The following is an 18,594-nucleotide window of genomic DNA, read 5'->3' on the forward strand; positions in this document are numbered from 1 at the left end:
ACACAGAGCACCTACACCTCCAAAAGCTGCTGATACAACCTGCCCATCTCTTTCCCAGGCACTAATGTTTGGTGTAGACCTTTAGGTCTACCTCCAAAAGCAGCTCTTGGTTTCTCTCCAGTTTGTTCTGGTTTAGGCTCTGGATCCTAGGAAGGACTTAGTTTATTTTGGGGATGGACTAAGGGCAGCAACTGGACAGCCAGGGATGGGACATGGATTCACCTCACCCCAAAAGCTCTTCCAGTTGCTGGTGAGTAAAACAACAGCAAGTCCATAAATGAGGAGAAACTGTTGTATTTGAGGTAACTTGCCAGACCTGGATCTTCTCATCACCAGGCTCTTGTCATGTCTCTTCCTTCCGGGGCTCCTGGGGAGGCTGGACCAGAGTATGAATTCCAGAGCAGTGTCCTCTGGCATTGCCCAGTGCCTTACAGCTGGGTGGTTGTCACCTCGCTAAGCTCACACAGCGAGACCACCAGCACCTCCTGCTCAGAGGAACTGGGCTTGGCTGGCAGGTGGGAGGTGGACCAGCCCTCCTCTTCTTCTCCCCTCCCCTCATCCAGGTTAAAGACAAGCTTCAGCTTCTCTGGCCACACAGAGTTCAGGATGATGACGCCCAGTCCCAGAAGAAGGCACAGCAGCCCTGCAATGCACAGCACGGGGAGGCACATTAGCACCTCCTGCCCACTGCGTCCCAGCCCCATCCAGACCCGGGTCTGTGGCTGGGGGCCAACAGCATGTGGCATCACCCAGGAGGTCACGAGAAGGTGTTATTCCCTCTCCACGTGTGGACCCTGCTGTCTGTTTGGGCTCCCCAGTACAGGAGTCAGTGAACCGGGGCAGATGGCCAAGAGAGGTGGGGCTGCAGGCACCATGTATGGGAAAAGGATGGAGGAGTCGGGCTTGTTCACCCTGAAAAAGAGGAGTCTACAGGGGACCTGATTGCCATCTTCTGCCACTGAAAAAAAGCCAGACAGGGTTCAATCAGCACAGGGGAGTGTTGGGCTGGGTGAGCGGAGCGGGCTTTCCCAGCCTCAATGATTCTGGGATTCTTCTCAGACACGCACAGCCGTAACATGGGAAATTCTGGTTTGATCAAGGGACAGAATCGCTGCCCGTGACTGGGACAGCAGAGGGGATCCCTGGCCATGGGGACACCCACCACTAGACCGAACAAGGCTTTGAGGTTAGCCCTGCTCTGGACAAGGGCTGGGAAGAGCAGCCCAAGGGCCCTTCTAGGCTCCATTGACTGTGGTTCATGACTCTGGGCACACGTCCACTTTAGCCATTCAGACCTCCCAGCTGCTCAGATCTTTCTCCCCCCAGTCTGAACAATTTTCTCCTAACTTGAGTTCTCACAATGTCATTCAAAAAGAAATCATTTTCTGTGACCAGCCCTGGAGACAGAAGGGTTGAGGTGTTGTTGGGGCACCACTGAGGGATGGAGAACAAAGCCCTAGGAGCAAGCTGAGCACTCACCTGTTGCTAAGGTCAGCCAGAAGGATCCACCATAGTCTGTTGTCAGGGGAGCTGGGCCAAACTGGATGGGGCACTTCGGAGTGTTCCTCGCAGTGAAGAAGAAGAGCAGCGAGAAGAGCATCAGCGCAGCCGTGAGCAGGAGCATGTAGCCACCATAGAGCAGGATGGGCATGGAGAACAATAGGATGGAAACGAGCCATGTGCAGAAGGCCATCCTGTGAAAGGACCACAAAACTGAGCAGAAAGCATGGATCCTGTTCTCAGTGTCTCCTCTCCACATCCTGATGGAGGCACACAGCCCTGGCAATCTAGCTGGCTTTACTCGAGTGGGTGGGCTGGACAGGCTGATCTGAAGAGGTCTCTTCCACCCCAAATGACTCTGGGACTGCATGAATGGTGGAGCTGTGGAACAGGTCCTGCAGTGGTGGAGAGGGATCTCCATGCATGAGGACATTCAGTGTTGATCTTCAGTAATCCCCAAGCATTTTGCTTTACCTTTGATGTCAGCCCTACTCTAGCGGGGTGGGGCTGGAGCAGAAACCTCTGAAGGTCCCTCCAAATCAACTCTTTCTCTGACTCTGTAGTCCTACATGGCTGGCAGTTCCCAACTGCTCAAAGGGAGAGTCATGGAATCACTGAGGTTGGAAAAGCCCTCCAATCTCATCCAGTCCAGCCTCCCCATGCCAACTGAACCCTGTCCCCAAGTGCTGCAGGCTTTGTGAACCCTTGCAGTGATGGGGACTCCGCTCCTGCCTCTCAATATTCAATCCCTTGGTGCAACTTGAGGCAACTCGATGCCCAAACTTGAGGCAACCGAGAACGACAACAAGGGGAGACTTTGTTTGCAGAAGTGCACAAAGAGCCGTGCCCAGAGCTGATTCAGCCCCTGGAGCAAACCCAGCTGCCAGCCCTGCCCTGCGAGCGGGGTTTGGGTTCCTCCTGCCAGGGAGCTGATCCTGGCAAATTGTTCTGATTCAGAGAATAATAACGAAAAATAGATACGCATCAACATCGCTGCCTTGGAATGCTCCTCGGGAGCAGGGAGGTTTGGGCAGGGGTAGTTATTGTTTCTGAAAATCAAAAAGGACTTGAGTGCAGGGTCCTGGAGCCACAGGGAGGAGAGGGGGAAACACCAGACTCACCCTTCCCTGCAGGGCCTTTCCACGCCCTCTGAGACAAGTGGAGATGCTTTGAGACTCCATCATCACCACACACACAAGGGCTCTCAGCTTTACACCCCAAGACAGACTCTGAGCACCTCTTGACTGTTCCTCCCACTCCCCACCAGCACACCTCATGCTCTCTTGGGCGTGTAAGAGGAACCCACCCACGACTGGTCTCATCAGGGCTCCACTCCTGCCTGGGAGAGGACCTCACACCACCAGCCCCACATGGTCACGTCTGCTTTCCTTTAAATGAAGACGATTTTTTTCCCTCAACTTCATTTTTGCACATCTGCGCAGATGATACAGAAGAGGACTTTGGGGAGATGGCCAGGAAACATCACGCTCCCTCTGCCCTACCTGACCCCTTCCACCTGCCCCCGAGCCCTCACTTACCACAACGTGAGGGACGCGTAGTGGCCGGAGACGCGGTACTGCCTGTGCATGCTGCAGGGGCTTCGCGTGGTGAACTTCTCGGCCACGTAGAGGATGGGGCTGGGCAGCCCCTTGTCCAGGCCATCCCTGTAGCTGCGGTCGTAATCTGCACTGAAGCCCCAGGCAAAGTTCTCGTTGTAGTCAATGGTCTCACTGACTTGATTCACTGGGTTTCCTGCCAGGTGATGAAGATTAAGGACCTTTCTCAGACTTGGAGGCAGCTCCAAGGCTTTCTGGTGCTACAGACTAGGAGAAGTCTGGCTGGAAAGCTGCCTGGAGGAGAGGGACCTGGGGCTGTTGGTTGACAGCGAATGAACACGAGCCAGCAGTGGCCCAGGTGGCCAAGAAGGCCAATGGCATCTTGGCTTGGATCAGAAACGGTGTGACCAGCAGGTCCAGGGAGGTTCTTCTCCCTCTGGACTCGGCACTGGTGAGACCGCTCCTCGAATCCTGGGGTCAGTTCTGGGCCCCTCACCACAAGAAGGATGTTGAGGCTCTGGAGCGAGTCCAGAGAAGAGCAACAAAGCTGGGGAAGGGGCTGGAGAACAAGAGGAGCGGCTGAGAGAGCTGGGGGTGTTTAGCCTGGAGAAGAGGAGGCTGAGGGGAGACCTCATTGCTCTCTACAACTACCTGAAAGGAGGTTGTGGAGAGGAGGGAGCTGGGCTCTTCTCCCAAGTGACAGGGGACAGGACGAGAGGGAATGGCCTCAAGCTCCACCAGGGGAGGGTCAGGATGACATCAGGAAAAAATATTTCATGGAAAGGGTGATTGGGCCCTGGCAGAGGCTGCCCAGGGAGGGGGTTGAGTCACCTTCCCTGGAGGGGTTTAAGGCACAGGTGGACGAGGTGCTGAGGGACGTGGGTTAGTGACTGATGGGAATGGTTGGACTCGATGATCCAGTGGGTCTCTTCCAACCTGGTGATTCTATGGTGGGTCCACAGCCTCAGTACTCAGGTGCATCATCGAACTTGAACCCAACCCTTTCCTGCTGTGATTCGCACTCACCCACCAGTGTGATGTTCACCCCGGCCAGGCCGATGTGCAGCCCGATGTCCGCATTCACCAGGTCACGGCTGAAGGACTTGTAGGAGGTGTTTGCTGTCACCCAGCCAGTCTCCCAGTCCCGGGTGAACTGGATGGCTGTGAATGTGCCAAAGGTTAGTCATGGCCTGGTAGCGAGACACATAGTGCTGGAAGCACCTACCGTGATGGTCACCATCACCATGGGTGATGGTGACCATCACGGTAGGTGCTTCCAGCACCAGCACAGTCCCTAACTCTAGAGGTGATGGGGTTGATGTGTGGGCACTGCTCCTCATCTCAGCACCAGCCAATTTCGAGGACTGTCCCGGAGGTGGTCTGCCTTCGGAAAGGAGACACGTGGGTGCTCGCACCTCTTGCTACGTGCTGGAGCCAGGTCCCAGACACAGGTGGGTGTCAGTCTTCCCCATCCCGCAGGCTGGACTTGGTGCTTGGCTGCTCTACTCACCCTCCCTTGGCTTGCTGCCCCGTCCCCCGTGTCCTGGACACCCTCGAGCTGCGCTCCCAGGACCCCAGTACTCACTGAGGACCACCGCTCCCACGAAGAGGGCCACCATCACCCGCAGGAGCCACAACAGTCGCTGCGAGGGGCGAGCAGAGTTGGGGACAGGTCTCAGATCATACCACAGCACCGAGCACGTCACGTAGAACGGCCAGCTGGTGAGAATCCAGCCTGTCCCTCCCCAAGGAGTCACCCCACGCGCTCTGCAGGCAGGTGGCACAGGGGGACATGCGGCAGGGCCACCTGGGGGGGATGCAGCAGAGAGATCCGGGCACAGCAAGGACAGAACAGCCCATTTGGGAAAGTCTCCTTTCTGGGACGGGGATGGAGATGTTCCCTTCGATAGCCCTGCGCTAGGATCGCCGCCCTCATCCAGACCTCCCGGCTGTGTTGGCAGCTGCCCATGGACACCAAGGCAGCGTCCGGCCATTCGCACGGTGTCCCCGCGCGGGGGAGACCTCTCGGCCAGCCCCACCACAACGCTGGGCACGCGATGACCACGACTCGCAGGGGTCTGTGGGCCACGCGGAGCCCCGTGAGCAGCGCTGGGGCTTACACGGTGCACCCCTCCTTTCCTGGGGTTTCGGGAAAGGTGGAGTGAGGGCTTTGAGCCTCACCCTGTTTTTCCACTGCTATGAAATCACTCGCGCTTGCTCACAGTGAAATCCAGCCAAGATCAGACCCGGGCACCTCCTAAATCTGGGACGGTGGCGTGCAGAGCCTCCACCCTGGGGGTCTACGTTGGGCTGGGCTGGAGCTCTCCCTGGGGCTCACTGGAGATCCCAGAGCCCTGGCCATCGACCTGGGTGCGTTTGCTTCCCAGGCCGGTTTTTGAGGCTGGGAAGGAGGAATTGTGTGGGATGCACAGGGCTGAGCCCCCCACTTACCCCTCTCCCCCGGATCCCCGGCAGGATGACGATGGAAGTGGCCAACAAGGAGAGGAAGATGGAGATGATGATGGCCTTAGTGACGTCGAAGTGGAAGCTCATATTGGCACCGGGGTAGAAGGGGAAGGAGCCATCCCACAGTGTCATCCTGCTGCCGGGATGCTCTGGAAATCAGCACACGGAGACCACGGGGAGAAAAATCACCTCCACGCTTCCACCCCACCCAGCCTTCTCCACAAAGCCACCTCCTGCTCACTCGCCAGCACCCAGCTGGTCCCAGCACGGCCGTGCCTGCACCCAGAGCCCTCCACCTCCCCAGGGAGCAACAAAGCAGCTTCGGAGCATCTGCTGAAATGCTCCAGTTGTCCCCGAGGTGGGACAAGACAACGTATGCACATCACCAGGACTCTTGCTCTGCCTGTTTTCCATCCCTGCCCCCTCACCCTCACTCCCACCCTCCCTGGGTCAGCTCCTTATCAAGCAGTTTCTGCTGCGGGTGCTCTGCTCCAGGAATCTCTGCACAAATGTGCTCTGAGCCCTGCATAGAAGCAGCTCCTTGCCATCCAAGGGAATAGCAGGGACACAGGGACTGCCTGTGCCTGGTGCCCATCACCACCCACCACCCTGCCCCAGCTGCCGGAGGCGATGCCGAGCTGTGCTGGGCGCAGGGATGCTGCTCTACAAGCCGGTTGTGGTTTCTACATGGCACTTGGCCACGGTTCTTCCCTGCAAGGAAGAGTCTGCTTGGCATCCCCCAGGCTGCAGAAACACGCGTGCCCCCTCCCCACGCTGACCCTACCTGCGCCGTGGCCGATGCCGAGGGCTGCCTGCCGCGCTGAGCTCCGGGACGCTGCCCACGCTGCCGCCCTGGGCTGCGGGCGACGAGCCAGCCGGCGTGCCAGGTTGTGTTTCTCCCAGCGTGTTCCGCGGCACCCGCCTCCAGAGGTGGTGGATGGTGCAGCCTCACTCACAGCTGATCAGCCGGCACTCCCCAGGGCTGGCACTGAGGTGAGGCGTCCCAGGAGACCCACGGAGACCCAGGGCTGCCAGGGTCAAAGCATCAAAGCCCTTCCTGCAGAGGTGAAGCATCCCAGGTGAGATCACCCAGCATGGGTTGTGGCTGCGCAGTCTCCTCGCTGACCCCTCTCCTGACTCCATCCCCCAGGGGAGGATCCTGGGAAGGTCTCAGCCGAGCTGGCAGTCACCAGGGAAGGTGACACAGTGGCTGAGCAGGGAGACCAGCAGGGAGGCACAAATCCAGGAGGGCTCCCAGCCCTGTCATGCAGAAGATGCTCAGACGGGGACCACATAGAGCTTATGGACATTTCAGCTTTTAAGGTTTGCTCTCACTTTTTGGCATTTTGGCTGGCTGAGGCCGGTTGCATCAATGCCTCTTAGGTTCATGCCCAACAGGGTAAAAAAAAAAAAAAGGCATTTTTGGCAAACACTTTGCCACTTACACCCACAAAATTTCAGGTGTCAGCCCAGGGATGTGGCATCAACTCCAGCCCCTGCAGCACCCGCAAAGAAGAGGGAGATGTGGACTCCACAGCAAATGGCTCAGATCATGGGAGGGCAATGGCTGGCCACACATGGACCCCTTGGGAAGGTGGAAATACCTCTCCCTCTGGCATGGGAGAGAGAACCGAGGAAATAGCTGGGAATTGGCAGACCGAGATTAAGTAAAGCAGGGAAAATACGACGGTGTGAGGTGGTACCTGGGGTCTCACCGGGGTCAGATCATCCCTGGAGCTGGGGGAGGCAGGCGAGGGATGGTCTCCACACTGGCATGGCTAAGCCAAGGCGTGGGCTTTGCCTGGGGAAGAGATCACAGTGGTGGTTGTCGTGCCGTTCAGATGAGCACCACGAGCACGGCTTCTGGGGAGAAGTGCCATGGCCAGGATGAAAAGCAGGGAGGAGAAGATCCTCTCCTCAAGGGAGGTGCCCAGCACACAGCGCTCGGGGGCAAGGACATCAGGGCTGCTCTGGTTCCCTCCATCCCCTGCAGTAGAGGAGACAGCCTGTGATGGGGGGATGCTCCTCATCCCCGCAGTGCTGATGGGCTGTGGGCTGGCAGGCATGGGAACACTGCTTGATCTGCCCCTTGCCCAGCACTCGGCATCCACAAAGGGGTCCTACAGAAAGCCTGAGACCATGGTGGTAGCTGGGGTTTGGGGTATTTTCCTCTTTTTTTTGATTTTCTGGGTATTTGTGCGGGTGGTAGAGGTGTGCAGTTCATTGGGACAGGGCTGGGGACTTGTTTGTGCTTGCCAGGAGCTCGCAGCCTCACGCCCAGCGCCCTGCCCTCCACGGGCAGCCTCTTCTATCGGGCAGCTCCTGCCTCGTCCCCAAGGGCCGCGCTGCTCCCGGCGCGAGGGCAGCAAGAGCACCAGCCCCTGGACACCTCTCAGCAGGGCTCCGGCCATCCCCGCCAGGTCCCCGCAGACAGGATCCACTCTTACCCATCTGACGTAACACCAGGGTGCTGAGCTCCACCAGGCTTTGCTGGGGCTTGTTAACGACACGCCGCATGGTAATTAGCACTTTGGTCCCAGGGTGAAACTTTGGGAGAAGCTTTCCCTTGTAATCCCTGTTGTTAACAACCTCGTTGAAGTCAGTTATGTTTTCCCACGGAGCTCTGCTCTGGTGCCGCCTGTCAGCCTCCAGATCTCCCTAAGATCTCCTCTCAGCCTCCCCTCTTTCAGCTCAAAACCTCATCCTATTCCTGCACTCCCTGGTCAAGGGGCCCTCCCCAGCTTTCCTGCAGGTGTCCCGCTGTCTGTGCTGAGGGCACAGCAGCAGAGCTGGTGCTGAGAGGAGTGGGACAGGGAGCCCTTCGCTGGGACACCGATGCCACCAAGTGGTGGCAGAGGACTCGCACAGACACCCTCTGAGCCGGTGCCTCCTCACAGGGCAGCCCCACAAAGAAAAAGAAAGAGATGCCCATGGTGGAAGTGGCTTGTTTCCATTCCTCTCACCTGCCTTCATGCCCTTTCCCCATCCCTGAGGTCACAGCATGGCCAGGACACCAGTGACAACCACACGCTCTGAGCTGTCTCTGTGATCTGTGCTGAGGTTCTGCTCCGCAGCGCTCGGTGCCGCGCGGGGAAGCTCCCAGGGAGCTCAGCCGAGCTGTGCCCTGGTTCCATCTCTGCTCTGCCGTCAGCAAGTTCTTGAGGCCAAGCAGCAGCAGGGAGCAACAACCTCAAACAGGGGCAGCGGCAACAAACACAGCTGGAAAACATCTGAAGAATTTGCTCATCTCCCTGGCCTGGGCACAAAGATTTGATCCTGGAAACTCCCAAAGGAAGGGACAAAGAGAAGAGTTTTCAGCGAAAAGAAGGGAGGTAGAGATGAGATTTTAGGGATAAATGTTTTTCTGAGAGGGTGGGGAGGCCCTGGCCCAGGCTGCCCAGAGCAGAGGTGGCTGCCCCATCCCTGGAGGGGTTCAAGGCCAGGCTGGATGGGGCTGGGAGCCCCTGATCCAGTGGGAGGTGTCCCTGCCCATGGCAGGGGTGGGACTGGGTGGGCTATCAGGTCATACCTGGGGGAGTTATTTGTTTGCAAAACTATCCAATCTCACCCTCCCCTGGTGCAGCCTGAAGCTGTTCCTTCTCGTCCTGTTCCCTGGGAGCAGAGCCCGGCACCCACCTTGCTCCATCCTCCTTTCCCGGAGCTGCAGAGAGCAATGAGGTCTCCCCTCACCTCCTCTTCTCCAGGATAAGCAGCCCCAGGGTCCTCAGCTGCTCCTCAGAAGAGTTGTGCTCCAGACCCTGAAGACACGGCACGATGTCAGGAGTCCCATCAGGCTGTCGGTCCCTCACGCTGCTGGCTGAGGAGCATCTGGTCTGCTCCCGCATCAAACACAATATGCTCTGACATTATTTTTCTTGCTTCTAATTAGTTTTAAGCCAAGGCTTTGCTAATGAACAGTGACACGGGGGTCACTCACATCCCAGCACACAACAGCAAACCTGGAGAAAGGCTTCCTGCAGTCCCAGGCACGAGAGACTGTGGACACCCCCTGAGCATGTAGGAGACCATGAAGGACACAAAAAGGGAATCAAGGGTGCTGTCGTGCCTCAGCTCAGGGAGGACATGGAGCTGTGGGAGCGAGGCTGGAGGAGGCCACGGAGATGATGTGAGGGCTGGAGAACCTCCTGTACGAGGACAGGCTGGGAGAGATGGGGCTGATCAGCTTGGAAAAGAGAAGGGAGACCTTAGAGCAGCTTCCAGTGCTGAAAGGGGCTCCAGGAAAGCTCTGGAGAGACTCTTGGTTAGGGAGGGCAGGGGTAGGATGAGGGGGAACAGTTTTGAGCTGCAAGAGGGAAGACTGAGATGAGACCTTAAGGAGAAACGTTTTGCTGTGAGGGTGGGGAGGCCCTGGCTCAGGTTGCCCCATGGCTGGAGGGGTTCAAGGGTAGGGACCCTGCCTGAACTAGAAACTGCAGCAATGCCCCAAGCAAGGCTCTTCTTGCTTTCAGGAAGGCAATCTCTCCCATGAAGAGGGTTACAGAGATGCCCTGGTAGCAAGTAGTGTAATCAGCTCATCCAAGCTTGCAGTTCTGTCACACAGCAGTTCGGGCGTCCTCAGGTGAGCAGAGGCTGCAGGGGCTGAATCCCACCCCGGCTGCCGAGAGGCAGAGGCTCCCCACCACCCCCCAGGCTGCTCCCCCCTGTTCTTCCTGCCCACCCCACAGGAAGGTCCAAGCACATCTGTGCAAAGAGCCAGTTTTATTCCCAGGGCCACCGGCAGCAGGAGACAGAGGAAATGGACAGCGAGGCTCTGCTTCCCGTACAAGCAATCGCTATTAACGACATTACAGAGGAAATAAATAAAAGTGACATTGCTACAGAAACCCACAAGGACGATGCTCTCCTCCGCGTGCCTGGCCCGCAGACCTCATCCTCCATGGCCGCACTGCTTCAGCTTGAAAAATACTTCTCCAGCACCTTTGTTAACAGCCCTGTCTCCTACAAGAAAAGGCACAGGGGTGAGACACAGGGTCCCGTGTGCAATTCCACCAGCAGCGCCGGCTGGGGACCACAGGGCAGATCAGGGGCTCCAAGCCCCATCCAACCTGGCCTTGAACACTCCAGGGATGGGGCAGCCTGGGCCAGGGCCTCCCCACCCTCACAGCAAAACATTTCTCTCTAAGATCTCTCATCTCAGTCTCCCCTCCTGCAGCTCAAAACTGTTCCTTTCATCCTATCCCCTGCCCTCCCTGATCAAGAGGAAAAAAAAAAAATCAGAGGAATGTCCTGTGCTGGACCCTGATGGCATTTTCAAGGGTGGCTTGGGGCCATGCCCAAGGAGGAAAGATTCCATGTGCAGCTCCTGCCTCCCATCCTGTGCTCCAACAGCTCGACCACAGCTGACAGACACCAGAAGCAAGCTTCACCTGAGACAGGAACGAGAGCAGCCTCGGAGCGTGATTCAGCAGAGCACGCAAGAAGGCAGAGACACAGACCACAGCAGGGAAGAGTTCCACAGGGATTTCTTGGGACTGCATCCTGCCCAGAGGTCCTAGAGCAGCACCGGCAGCAGAAGGAATGGTTGGACTCGATGATCCTTTTCCAACCTAGTGATGCTGCAAAGGGCTCTGCCCACACCCCTTGAGCCATTCCACGCTCTCGCCCTTTCCACCTCCCAGATAAATGCTGCCACATCCCAGGAATCACAGAATCATGGAATGGGTTAGGTTAGAAGGGACCTTAGAGGCCACCCAGTTCCACCCGCCCCCGTGCCACAGGCAGGGACAGCAGATGACAAGGGATGGGGACAACCCTCCTCCACCAGCCAAACCCTCATCGCACACAGTGCCAGGGGGGTACTGCGAGGCCCCAGTGTGCCGGGAGCCGAGCCCTGCCTGCCGCATGTGGTTAAAAACCAGAAACCCCTGTCTGCAACCCCCGTCTGCCGTCGCAGGCATGGAGCAGCACGCAGGCTCCCACTTCCAAAGGGCTGGGAAACGTCTCGAGGCAGGACTGACCCACATGGAGCAAGAGCCAGGAGAAAGCCTTCTGTTCTTTAATTTATTTAATGCCTAGAGGGACTCCGCAGAAAGGAAGGTCCCGGCTGCGAAGGATCAGGCACACAGAGCAGCTCCAGTGTGGTCTGGGTGCTGCCCGAGGTGTCCAACAGCCTTCACGCCAAGGGAGAAAGCTTCCAGGGGCAGGAATAACCACGCTCACACACTGAAGCAATTAAAAAATATAAGGTTCCGCAGAAAAGTCTTAGCACAGGCAGCGCTCAAAGGAATGGGGACCAGCGTAATATCAGCTCTCAGGTCAGAGGCGATGACGCCCTGGGTTGAGGAAAGGGGCAGGAGGGCAGAAGCTGAGCCTGGCCAGGTGCTCGGAGGCACCTGAAGGTCTTGCCCAGCGAGGTCTCCTCTGCCACACCAGGGAGAGGCGTCGGGAGGGAAGGTGAGGGGTTGGAGCAGGTGCCTCCTGCTCACAGCAGCCACAATGTCCAACTTCTGCGTCTGGCGAGGAACACCCAGATGCTCATTAACAGCCCCTGGGCTGGAGGTCAGCGCTGCTCTGGCTCCATCTCCCTGCTCCTCCCCACACCAAGCCAGACACAAGCCCAGAGGGGCTTCTCCTCTGCTCCTTGAGAGTTCACCGGAGCAGAAGCAGGGGAATCCACCTGTAGCATCCCTGCGGATGCGCCAGCAAGGCTGGATTACCACCTCCACCGCCTCCCTGCTCCCAGCACCACCCTCCACCCCAGCCCACGTTCACCTGGTCGGAGAGGTCGTATTTCCCTCGGTTCTGGTCCAGCAGCCGCTCCCTCCAGAGGGCCCTGAGCAGCTCCCGGGTGAGCAGCCGCACCAGCTCCTCCAGCAGCGCCCGCGGGGACGGCCCGAGGCCGGCGGCCGCCGGGGGCTCCGAGGGCGGCTCCGGGGAGCCCGTCACGCTCTTCTTGCCCATGAAGTGACCTGCGAGGCGACCCCCACGGCTGCTCCCCCGGCTCCGGCTCGGCCGGGGCCCCCGGGGCGCCCAGTAACCCCCCCCCGGGGCGACCCCCCCCCAGACGGGGCCAGGGGGAACCGACCCTCCGGGAGCCTCCGCCGAGCGGCGCGGGGGGAGGGTCCGGGGGCCCCGACCGGCCCCGCGGGTCCTGCCGGAGACACGGACCGGGGGACACAGGGCGGGGAGGGAGGAAAGAACGGGGGGGGGGCGAGAAAAGGGGGATGAAAGAGTAGGGGCGCCGAGAAAGGGGGGGAGAAAAGAAGGGGGGTCCGAGAGAGGGGGGACAGAAAAGAAGGGGGGTCCGAGAGAGGGGGGACAGAAAAGAAGGGGGGTCCGAGAGAGGAGGGACAGAAAAGAAGGGGGGTCCGAGAGAGGAGGGACAGAAAAGAAGGGGGGTCCGAGAGAGGGGGGACAGAAAAGAAGGGGGGTCCGAGAGAGGGGGGACAGAAAAGAAGGGGGGTCCGAGAGAGGGGGGACAGAAAAGAAGGGGGGTCCGAGAGAGGGGGGACAGAAAAGAAGGGGGGTCCGAGAGAGGGGGGACAGAAAAGAAGGGGGGTCCGAGAGAGGGGGGACAGAAAAGCGCAGCGGCGCTTGGGAGAGGCGAGAAGGGGGCAGGGGGCGCGGCCCCGGTGCCGGTACCTGTGGCCCAGAGGTTTCCGCGGGGGTTGACCTTGATCTTGGCCGCCTGGGAGCGGTGCTCGGCGAAGTCGAGGCGCACGGCGGCCCCGAGCGCGGCCCCGCAGAGCAGCAGCAGCAGGAACCGCGGCGCCCACATCGCCCCCAGGGCCGGCGCCGGGGCCGCCGCGGCTCATATAGACCGGGGGGGCGGGGCCTACCGGGGACACGCCCCCCGCGGTTCCCGCCGCGCCGGGACACGCCCCCCGCCCCGCGCAGCACGGACCGCGGGGGGCGGGGCCTCAGCACAGCCCCGCCCCTTCCCGCCTCGGCCACGCCCACAACTGCCTTATATGGGCCTGATCGCCCCGGGAGCTGAGGACCCGGCCACGCCCCCTCCCTCAGGCCACGCCCCCAGCGCCCTGTGAGGGGAAGGCGGAGATGAGGGGCCCCCGTGTCAGAGGGAGCAGGGAGAGCAGCCCCCAGGATCGCAGGGACTAGGGCTGGTGTGATGTCAAGCAGACCCACGGCCTCGCTGACACTTCTGCCTGGCAGGGAAGGGCCTGGGGGTGCCTGGACGGCAGCTGAACACGAGCCAGAGGGGGCCCGGGGGGCCAAAAGGGCCACCAGACCCTGGCTTGGCCCAGCCGTGGGGCAGCAGCAGGAGTAGGCTGGGGAGGCGGCAGCTCAGCTCCTGTTCTGGTTCAGTTCTGGCCCCTCATCCCAAGGGTATTGAGGGGCTGGAGAAGGGAATGGAGCTGGGAAGAGTCTGTACAACAGGGGTTGAGGGAGTGGCCACGGGCCCTGGGGCTGTTTAGGCTGGAGAAGAGGAGGTGAGGGGAAACCTCATGGCCCTCTGCATCCCTTTCTTGCAACCTCTGGAAAGGAGGGTGGAGTGAGGTGGGTGCTGGGCTCTGCTCCCAGGGAACAAGGGATGGGAGGAGAGGGAACGGCCTCAAGTTGCACCAAAAGAGCTCTCAGCCCTGGCAGAGGCTGCACAGGGAGGTTGTGGAGTCCCCATCAGGGAGATGAAGTGCTTGGGGATGTGATTTAGTAGTGGGACAGGGACGGTTGGAGTTGATGATCTCAAAGGTGGGAGGTGTCCCTGACCATGACACAGGGCGGAACTGGACGGGCTTTGAGGTCCCCTCCATTCCATGATTCTGTGATTCCACAATCATCCACCTAGATGTCCCAAAGGTCTTTGGCAGGGTCCCTCAGCAAGGGCTCCTAAAGAAAGGGAGCAGCCTTGGAATAGGAGGTGAGGTCTGACAGGGAGGAATTGTTTGCCCAGAGGTGAGCAGCAAGGGTAGGAGGCAGCGGCCTCTGAGTCTGGGGGCTGTGCGGGGGCTGCTACTCCGCGGGCTTGTGTGGATGGAGGCCACTGTGTAAAGAGACCATATAAAAAATGATGGAATTCAAATGTACATCAATATAAAATGGTTCACAGGGGGGAAAAACCAATTCTAACTGTGTTTATAAAACCACGGGTTCCGACCTGAGCGTCACCATCCGGAACGTTGGGGCTGTAACAGACTGTGCAGTGAAAACGTCAGCTCGGTGGTCTGAGAAAATACTCAGCATGGGGAAAAGGGGGAGCAAAGCAGACAATCGCTGGCTCCTCTGACCCGAGGCTTCGGAATGGGGCGAGCGAAGGCTCTGTGGAGGCTGCTGTGGGGGAGCAGGAGCAGTTCCCATGGCTGTGGGTCAGTGCAGGGTGGGTGCCCACTGCTCTGCCCCAGCCCCAGCGGGTTAATCCCAGCGGGACAGAGACGACACCTCTGAGGAGTCTGCGGTTGCTGAGTCACCTGTGCCCGTCCCAGCTTTGTTGTGGGAAGCTGGTGGCCACGTTCCTGCCCCTGGATTGTCTTTCTGGATCGAGTCTTCGGTGCCCTGGAAAGAACCTCTGCTGAGCTGGGGAGAGCAACCAGCGGGTCAGGGGGCTCTGAGCCCCATCCAGCCTGGCCTGGAACCCCTCCAGGGACGGGGCAGCCACCCCTGCTCTTGGCAACCTGGGCCAGGGCCTCCCCACCCTCACAGCAAAACATTTCTCCCCAAGATCTCATCTCCATCTTCCTTCTTTCAGCTGAAAATCGTTCCCCTCATCCTGTCCCTGCCCTCCCCGATGAAGAGCCCCTCCCCAGCTTTCCTGGAGCCCCTTTCCAGACTGGAAGCTGCTCTAAGGTCTCCTGCAGCCCCAGCTCTCCCAGCCTGTCCTGGGACGGGAGGTGCTCCAGCCCTGGCTCAGCTCTGCAAATCCCCACCTGGGCTGGCAAGCACATGCTCAAATAAAATGACTCAAAATAAAATCCAGACCTGAAGAGCAAATCCCCTTATTTTTCCCTTCCGCAGAGATCCTGGTGCCAATAAAACCCTGAGCAGCGGTAAAGTTGTTTCAGGCTCTGCTTCAGCAAAGCCAGGTCAGATTTAAAGCCCTGCCATCCACCCGCGGGGCGGTTTTGATGCGTTCATCTCTTGTTTACAAAGATTAAATCCCCCTTTTCCCTTCACTCGTCCACAGGCAACAACCGCTGTTCAGAACAGATGCGATTTGGAATTGTGCACATCTCATTTTCAGCTCTTTTTCAATTTCCATGGAAGCTGTAAATGAGTTGTGGTTGTCCCTGAGGTTTCCCACTCACCCCACACCCACCGGACGCAGCACAAATAACTGCTCTCAACAAGACTGAGACAACAAAATCTTGTTTTCTCGCCTGCAAATCCAGCCCTCGCTCAGACGCGTCCCCACCAGAATTATGTGGCAGAAACCTGGCGTCCTGCTCGGAGTGAACTGAGCTGCAGAGGAATTACATTGAATTTAATTTTCTCCCCAGGATTTTTACGGAAACCAAAAGCCTGCAAGGTTGGTTTCTGCAGGAGAGATTGGAAAGGAAAGGCCATATCAAAATGCTCAGCAGAGAAAGCTCCGGGAGTTGGTTCTAAAATATAAAGTGGAGCAAAATAGTCAAGAGCTGAGGAGTTGGGCAGAGGGAGCACCAGGCAGCGGGCGTGCCTGCTCCATCCTGATCACAGAGGGGACCCCATTCCTTGTCCATCCCTAAGGAATCTGTTCTCCTCCATGGAGATACTGGGAAACATTCCTTCCCTGGCAGTGGTGAAGCCCTGGCTGAGGCTGCCCAGGGCAGGGCTGGAGTCCCCGTCCCTGAGGGGTTCACAAAGCGTGTGGCCGTGGCACTCGGGGACAGGGTTCAGTTGACACGGGGCGGTTGGGCTGGATGGGCTGAGAGGCCTTTTCCAACCTCAGTGATCCCGTGATTCCCTGGAGCTGACCCCAGCACGTGCCAGGGATGGGGAGCCAGCCCTGCAGAGCCCTGCTGCTTCCCGAGGGCTGAGCAAACTGAAGTGGCGCAGAGGAGGAAGGGGTGGAAGCATTGAAACGGTACAAGGGGCAGGAAGCTTTCAATCGGCTCAAAATGCACTGCAGGTGCCGTTTCTCTTTTCCCATCGGCCAGCAAAGAGACTGCTGGACCAGTCATCTGCTGCGCATCAATGTCGATGGGAATCATAGAATCATAGAATGACCAGGTTGGAAGAGACCCACCGGATCATCGAATGGTGAAGGCCTTTCTGACATCCCCCCGCAGTGGGAACCAGGCCACTTATCTGGTTCAGCCCCTGCGTCACCGGCACCACCTGAGCCTTCACCCTGCGCTACACCAACATCTGCTTTGCACCTGCCCTGCTTGGGGCGGGCGCCGTCCCCAGACCCCACGCTCTGTCCAGGCTGCCGCTTGGCCCCTGGGCTCAGCCCACGCTGGGAGTCACGCTCGGCGCTTGTATTCACACATTTCTCCAGCAGGAATTGCTCCACAGACCAGTGTGCCTTGCAGGTTCTTGGAAAAAAATGGGGTTGACTTGTTCAGGTTTTAAGGGCAGGAAACCCACTGCGGGATTAGCTGGATAGCACAGTGTCCAAATCCCACCGGCAGCCGGGCGTTCAAGCACCAGGAGCACACAAAGAGCCTTTGCCCCCAGGAGCTCTGGCTTCCAGCACATCACAGCTCACAGCTCGCCTCGCAGCCATCACACGTTTTGCTCTGATACGAAAGGAAGAGTCAACCAGGGACATTCTAGCGTGGATGAGAAACAGCTCAGGACGGCTTCGCTCTGGGAAGCAGAAATTAAGGAATCCGTGCCCTGAGCTGTGACTGTGACCAAACAGGAATTAAGCAATGAAATCGTCCCCCAGAAAACCCACTCTGTTCAGCTGCAGCCACGACAGAGACGGAAGCAACCTCAGCCCTGGCAGCTTTTCTTTCTGCCATTATAAACCTTTCAACACCCCCACGCTCCATAAACAAATCCTGTTCCTGTTGTGACACAAAGATCTCCATCTTCCCTAAGCCATGAGTCTCCAAGGCTTTGCTGGAGCCGGCCTGACAGCTCCACCTTCAACAAAAAGAAGAAAACAGAGATAAAAACCAGCCCATCGAGTCAGAACAGCAAACCCCCCATCTCTGTGGGATCACGGCAGCGCTTGCCAAGCATCCGGACTGACTCGGGGCTCCCGCACGCTCCGTAGCTTTTCTGCTCAGCAAAGCAGGATGAGTCCTGCAGGGATGGAGCCGGTGACAACTCTGCCATCCCCCCCGATTCTTGCTCGGCTCGGCCTCAGCACCTTCTCCTCCCACTGCGGCAGGACAGGCCTCGCCGGGATGCGGGAGGTGGTGCAGGAGCCGGTGGGCATTGGAGCTGTCGGGATTAGCTGCTTCTTTACCTTCGCTCTAATTAGAGCCAACACCTCCTTTCACGGCTGCAGCTAACACAGAACCACGTTCGCAGCCTCACTGAGCTGAAAATAGGCAGCACACGCTGATAGCGATGACTACCCCGATTCCACAGCGCAGCCCCCGATTCAGGACAATCGTTTCTGTTAGTGAAGTCTCTGCAGTCCCGGAGAGGCTGGGCTGCAGCGGACGCCATCCCACCCTGTACCCCAGCCACCCTGCAGCTTTTTAAACGCTCCCTGCTCTGGTACCTCACACAGCATCATTTACAGGCTGGATCCACGGGCTGGAGGGCAGGAAGGCTCTGCAGAGGGACCTGGCCAGGCTGGATCCATGTGCTGCAGGGAATATCTCCCTGCAAGCGCACCCACGCCAGCAATGAGGGGTTGTCCTCAGCCGAACGAGCACCGACACCTGCTGCCGCCAGCCAGCAACACTGGCAGCCCAACCCTGTGCTACCCCCAGCCCCTCCGAATGGCCAGTTCTTTGCTGCCAGAGCCAGGGCTTCAGCCACTGCTCTTTAGGAGCTAATCCCTGTGCGGTAACCATAAATTCTTTGTGGGTTTGCCTTTGTTGTTACATTAACTCAGTGATGGTAACAAAGCTGCTTCTGCAGGCTCTGATCTTTGCAGAAGGTGCGAAAGCGAGAGGACTTGGAGAGCAGCAACAGCAGCGAGCTGTCACCGAGGTGTTGATCAGCAGATTTCAGAAGAGCTCAACCTTGTGTGAGCCTGAGCTGAAAAACA

General features: G+C 58.6%; 2 protein-coding genes across 2 annotated transcripts; both read right to left on the minus strand.

The window, feature by feature from the left end:
• Window positions 1-130: 130 nt before the first annotated feature.
• Window positions 131-6,466, minus strand: LOC138725475 (dual oxidase maturation factor 1-like). Its single transcript, XM_069866424.1, has 7 exons — window positions 6,307-6,466; window positions 5,508-5,671; window positions 4,642-4,699; window positions 4,083-4,217; window positions 3,039-3,252; window positions 1,480-1,694; window positions 131-643 (listed from the first exon to the last, which is right to left on the minus strand). Exons 2-7 carry the CDS (start codon window positions 5,652-5,654, stop codon window positions 429-431), a joined length of 984 nt encoding a protein of 327 aa, XP_069722525.1. The 5' UTR covers window positions 5,655-5,671; window positions 6,307-6,466; the 3' UTR covers window positions 131-428.
• A 3,744-nt stretch (window positions 6,467-10,210) lies between these two features.
• NMB (neuromedin B) lies at window positions 10,211-13,280 on the minus strand. The gene is made up of 3 exons (XM_069866860.1): window positions 13,125-13,280; window positions 12,255-12,451; window positions 10,211-10,481 (listed from the first exon to the last, which is right to left on the minus strand). Exons 1-3 carry the CDS (start codon window positions 13,258-13,260, stop codon window positions 10,434-10,436), a joined length of 381 nt encoding a protein of 126 aa, XP_069722961.1. The 5' UTR covers window positions 13,261-13,280; the 3' UTR covers window positions 10,211-10,433.
• Window positions 13,281-18,594: the final 5,314 nt, after the last annotated feature.

The sequence above is a fragment of the Phaenicophaeus curvirostris genome, chromosome 12 (genome assembly GCF_032191515.1).
Source record: "Phaenicophaeus curvirostris isolate KB17595 chromosome 12, BPBGC_Pcur_1.0, whole genome shotgun sequence".
NCBI classification, from domain to species: Eukaryota; Metazoa; Chordata; class Aves; order Cuculiformes; family Cuculidae; genus Phaenicophaeus; species Phaenicophaeus curvirostris.

Excerpts from the sequence above, each read along its gene's own strand:
- LOC138725475 (XM_069866424.1), bottom strand. The coding sequence starts at position 5,654 with ATGACACTGTGGGATGGCTCCTTCCCCTTCTACCCCGGTGCCAATATG. Across the intron at positions 4,218-4,641 it reads CGTGGGAGCGGTGGTCCTCA|CCATCCAGTTCACCCGGGAC; the intron begins GTGAGTACTGGG and ends GCACATTCACAG. Across the intron at positions 3,253-4,082 it reads GGTGAACATCACACTGGTGG|GAAACCCAGTGAATCAAGTC; the intron begins GTGAGTGCGAAT and ends ATCACCTGGCAG.
- NMB (XM_069866860.1), bottom strand. The coding sequence starts at position 13,260 with ATGTGGGCGCCGCGGTTCCTGCTGCTGCTGCTCTGCGGGGCCGCGCTC. Across the intron at positions 12,452-13,124 it reads CGGAAACCTCTGGGCCACAG|GTCACTTCATGGGCAAGAAG; the intron begins GTACCGGCACCG and ends GTCGCCTCGCAG. Across the intron at positions 10,482-12,254 it reads AATACGACCTCTCCGACCAG|GAGACAGGGCTGTTAACAAA; the intron begins GTGAACGTGGGC and ends CTTTTCTTGTAG.